The sequence below is a fragment of the Lepidochelys kempii genome, chromosome 2 (assembly GCF_965140285.1).
Source record: "Lepidochelys kempii isolate rLepKem1 chromosome 2, rLepKem1.hap1, whole genome shotgun sequence".
In the NCBI taxonomy this organism is placed as follows: domain Eukaryota; kingdom Metazoa; phylum Chordata; order Testudines; family Cheloniidae; genus Lepidochelys; species Lepidochelys kempii.
The window spans coordinates 123,725,612-123,730,326 of record NC_136381.1 but is presented as its reverse complement, the minus strand read 5'-3'; the positions used below and the strand labels follow the sequence as shown (position 1 = coordinate 123,730,326).

Sequence of the window (4,715 nt, the reverse complement as noted above, 5' to 3'; positions counted from 1 at the left end):
CATTGCTGGGTGCAAAAGTTTGGAGGAACAAGTTGAACTTTTTAGACATGGGCAGCAAAAAACAATAAATACACCTTTGACAAAGGATTCTCAAAGTTAAGTGGGAGTTGAGAACACTCAGAGTCTGCACATTTCAGGAGGCACATGTAGGACAAGGCCAGATATTTGGAGCTGGTTCCCTCCCTGTTAAGCCTTCTTATCAAGCTTTGTCCTTTTGTTCCCTCTACCCCTCCTGGAGCAGCTGTACCACAACGGGCAAGGTATTCAAGTTCACTCTCCGGGACTACAACAGGAGTTAGTGACAATCACCAGTGTCATGTGACAAGGATATTAAGCTTTTATAGCCCTGACTCATGTCTGTGTGACTGGGGCAGGGAAGTAAAGATCACTGTCTGGCCAGTATTCACACTGTCATTATAGGAATGCTGCTGGTTAGTGGACTGTCATCTCTAAGTTTAGGATTTCCTGTGTGTATGGGTGGTAGATTTGGCTATTTACCGTATCTGTGGTTTTATACTTCTGCAATATGCTGCTGTTCTGTAAGCAGATCACCATAAGCCAAAACAAGTTACCTCAGCAAAACAAATGTAACAATAAAGGCCCTTTTCACACTGCAGATTTAACCCAGAGCTCAGATTTGGTGTGTGGGTGTGTAGCACTCCCACAGGCAAACTCCCTTCCCTGTCTTCCCACACAGCAGTTTATCTTACAACTCCTCTACAGAGCTCCAGTGCATGGGGGAGGAGGGATGTGGGAGAAGGGAAGTTAGCTCTGAACTAAGCCCTTATTTACTGGGGATTGCTGCTGCACCAGACTCAGCCCTTCTTCTGTTTTCCTGTCAGGTGTCAGGACCGGCTCATTAAACAATTCCCAAATGAACACAATGCTCCTGAGTGCAATGACTCTAAGTGCCATTTCCCCCCCTCCTTTTCTGTTCTTTCTAGTTTCTATTGGTTTTTAGTTTTTTGTTTGGTAGTTTTTGTATTTTTAAAAATACTTTATAGTGGTTGATGAACAAAAGTGTTATGGTCTCCTGCTGTTTTTTCCACTCTAGAATTGTATTTTTTTAGTGGATGCTAAGGCAGAGCTGACAGAAGTGCAATGAAGGTCTGTCCTGCTGATGGGGCACACTGTTGTGGGATGATTAATGATTACGCTGAGGACTTACTGTCTACTTGGTCTTATTGCTGATCCCTGAGACACCTTTCTCAAAAATCACAGCTTTGTTTAACTAATCAGAAAAGCTAATGGAAAAGTAAATGTCCACTGCTCTATCTGGTTTCCCAACATCTGGCACTAAATTCTGCCAGCAATGAGGATGATACCTTGGTGACAGTGTTGTGTCTTGGAGCTCAGCCTCATCTGCAGAATAGTTATGCACCCTTCTTGCTTTATCTCAGGTCCTTATGTGGTACCCCTTACCATAACACTTGAGTACCTTACACTTTTTAAAATATAGTTATCTTCACAACACCTGTCAGGTAAGGAATTATCCAGCTTACAAATGGGGAATTTAGGCACATAGAGATTAAATGACATGGCCAATGTCACACAGGAAGTCTATGGCAGAGCCAGGAGGCAATTTGGGTTCAGTTGATTCCCAGTCTAGAGCATACTTGGCATGCATATAAAATACAGTAACCTTATTTCATCAAAAATAAATACAACTTCTACTACTAACAATAAAAGGATATAAGCCAAGGCTTTAGTTGGGGATTGGTCCTGCTTTGAGCAGGGGGTTGGACTAGAGGACCTCCTGAGGTCCCTTCCAACCCTGATATTCTCTGATTCTATAAGGCATCAGAATGATTTAAGGACTTCTTTAAGACTCTTAAAGCAGCTGTAGTTGTAAGAAGTGGTGGTGATGATGCAGAAAATCCATTGCGGAGGAGTTATGAGGGGAATAAAACTATTCTGAAAAGATAAGGAAGCAAAACAAAGTCTAATTTCCCGTAACTGTAGGGAGCTGTGCTGTATCTGAAACTGTTTTGCTATGTGATGTGCAGTTCTGAAATGTAATCAGCATCTCCTAGACTTTCACTGTTCCTTAGCCTTATTGGCTGAAGGCAAAACAGAGGCGGAGCATGCCTCTGAATACTCTTTCACCCTCTACACACCATAAAACAGGCAGCAAGCATACACTGTCTGACAGAGTGGTGCTTGCGGTTTGAAATTGGTTTCCGCTCAGCAGCAGTCACTTGAGTATTTTACTTTTACCTCTCCTAATAGAAGACAAGAAAATACCTGAATGCATCAGTATAAAATATAAGTGATGGGGGGGGGAACCAAAACAGCTGTAGATTGAATATCATGGAACTTGATAACCATGCTAAAGGTGATGATTATTAGAAACTGCATCTGTAAGAGACAAAACCAGCATGTCAGAGTCTGAAATCCTGCTGTTTGATGTCATGCTAGAGTTTTAACTGCTTTCTCCCTTGGAGGCCTTTGTGCTAACTTTGCAAGTGAAAAGTCTCAGGAGGACTACAAGGAAACCAAAAAGAAACTTGATATTTAAAAGGCAGCAAGCTGGAAAAATATCACTTGGGGTTGGATCGGCACTTCATAAGATGAACGTCACACGCCACCATGGCATGCACCAGCCTCTGCGCTTCTGGAACCACAGCTATGGATTGCATGGTGGTGCCAATGAGTCAAGTGGAAAAGGTTACTCCTCTGGAGGGTGCTATGAGCAACTTTTCGTGGCCCCAGAAGTGTTTGTGACTCTGGGCATCATAAGTTTATTGGAGAACATTTTGGTCATTGTGGCAATAGCCAAGAACAAGAATCTGCATTCACCTATGTACTTTTTCATCTGTAGTCTGGCAGTGGCTGACATGCTAGTGAGTCTGTCAAATGGATCAGAAACCATTGTAATCACCCTGTTAAACAATACAGATACTGGTGCACAAAGTTTCACCGTAAACATTGACAATGTCATTGACTCGGTGATTTGCAGTTCCTTACTTGCATCCATTTGCAGCCTGCTTTCAATAGCTGTGGACAGGTATTTTACCATCTTTTATGCTCTCCAGTACCATAACATTATGACAGTGAAGCGTGTAGGGATCATCATAACATGCATCTGGGCTGCTTGCACGGTTTCAGGCATTTTGTTCATTATTTACTCAGACAGCAGCGTTGTCATCATCTGTCTTATCAGCATGTTCTTCACCATGCTAGTTCTCATGGCCTCCCTCTATGTCCACATGTTCATGCTGGCCCGACTGCATATCAAAAAGATTGCAGTTCTTCCAGGGACTGGCACAATTCGTCAAGGTGCCAACATGAAGGGGGCCATCACTTTGACCATCTTGATAGGGGTTTTTGTTGTGTGTTGGGCCCCATTTTTCCTCCACTTGATTTTCTACATCTCCTGCCCCCACAATCCATACTGTGTGTGTTTCATGTCCCACTTTAACTTGTACCTTATTCTCATCATGTGCAATTCCATCATTGATCCCCTTATCTACGCATTCCGGAGTCAAGAGCTCAGGAAAACCTTCAAGGAGATCATTTGCTGCTGTTGCCAGCGAGGGCTCTGTGACTTGTCTAACAAATACTAAATGGAAACAGAGAATCTACTGTGCACACACACCACAGACCTCTAAACCTTTTAGTACTTTTCTCAACAGAACCTGGGCTATGTCTTTAATAATGAATCCCTCTCTCCTGCAGTTATAAGTCTCATTCATGTATAATTTATACCTCTGTGTAGTGCTTGTGAAAGCTACAGCTGTGATTATTTAACTTTGCGGGGAAAAAAGCTCACCAGTCTGTAAGTAAAAGAAAAATGTAATCTTTCTGGATTGTGAAATACTAATAAACATGATTATCTGTAGGTCCTAGATGTTGGGAAAAAACTTAATTGCCTTGCTTAAAATACACATATATTACTCTCCACATTTATCCTAATTCTGTTAACCTAAAAAACAGAGGCAGTGAGTTACTTTCATCCATGTATTAAATTATACACATGTGAAAATTTAAAATGTAGTTAGGCTAATGATGAGTGCTTCTGTATTGTATTTGTGTAACAGTGGCTTGAATTATATATTTTAAATGGACATGTTTCATTGAGATAACTCAGTTCAATAAAAGAAAAGGAGGACTTGTGGCACCTTAGAGACTAACAAATTTATTTGAGCATAAGTTTTCGTGAGCTACAGCTCACTTCATCGGATGCATTCAGTGGAAAATACAGTGGGGAGATTTATATACATAGAGAACATGAAACAATCTATGTATATAGATCTCCCCACTGTATTTTCCACTGAATGCATCTGATGAAGTGAGCTGTAGCTCACGACAGCTTATGCTCAAATAAATTTGTTCGTCTCTAAGGTGCCACAAGTACTCCTTTTCTTTTTGCGAATACAGACTAACACGGCTGCTACTCTGAAACCTGTCAGTTCAATAATTAGCTTCATCATAGGGGTTCAGAATAATTGAATAAAGCTCCTTTCCACTGATGCATGTACTGTCAAAAATGAATGAGATTTTTACACCCTTGCAACACAAGGTGACAGCTAGATATATAATGTTTTACAAGATAGTGATTGCTGTATGACTGAGGTTCAGTTCAGCAAGTGGAGATACTTTCCTAGAGTGACATTTAGTGCTAGATAAAGTTGCCAGACTGACATCAGTTTGGAGACTCTGTTTATCTGCCGAACATATATAATATGGATAGGGTTGGCAGAATTTTTGAATTT

The 4,715-nt window shown here is 41.2% G+C and overlaps 1 protein-coding gene across 1 annotated transcript; it reads left to right on the top strand.

Annotated features, from left to right (window-relative positions):
• Positions 1-2,163: 2,163 nt before the first annotated feature.
• MC4R (melanocortin 4 receptor) lies at positions 2,164-3,840 on the top strand. The gene has a single exon (XM_073329462.2). It carries the CDS (start codon positions 2,571-2,573, stop codon positions 3,564-3,566), a length of 996 nt encoding a protein of 331 aa, XP_073185563.1. The 5' UTR covers positions 2,164-2,570; the 3' UTR covers positions 3,567-3,840.
• Positions 3,841-4,715: the final 875 nt, after the last annotated feature.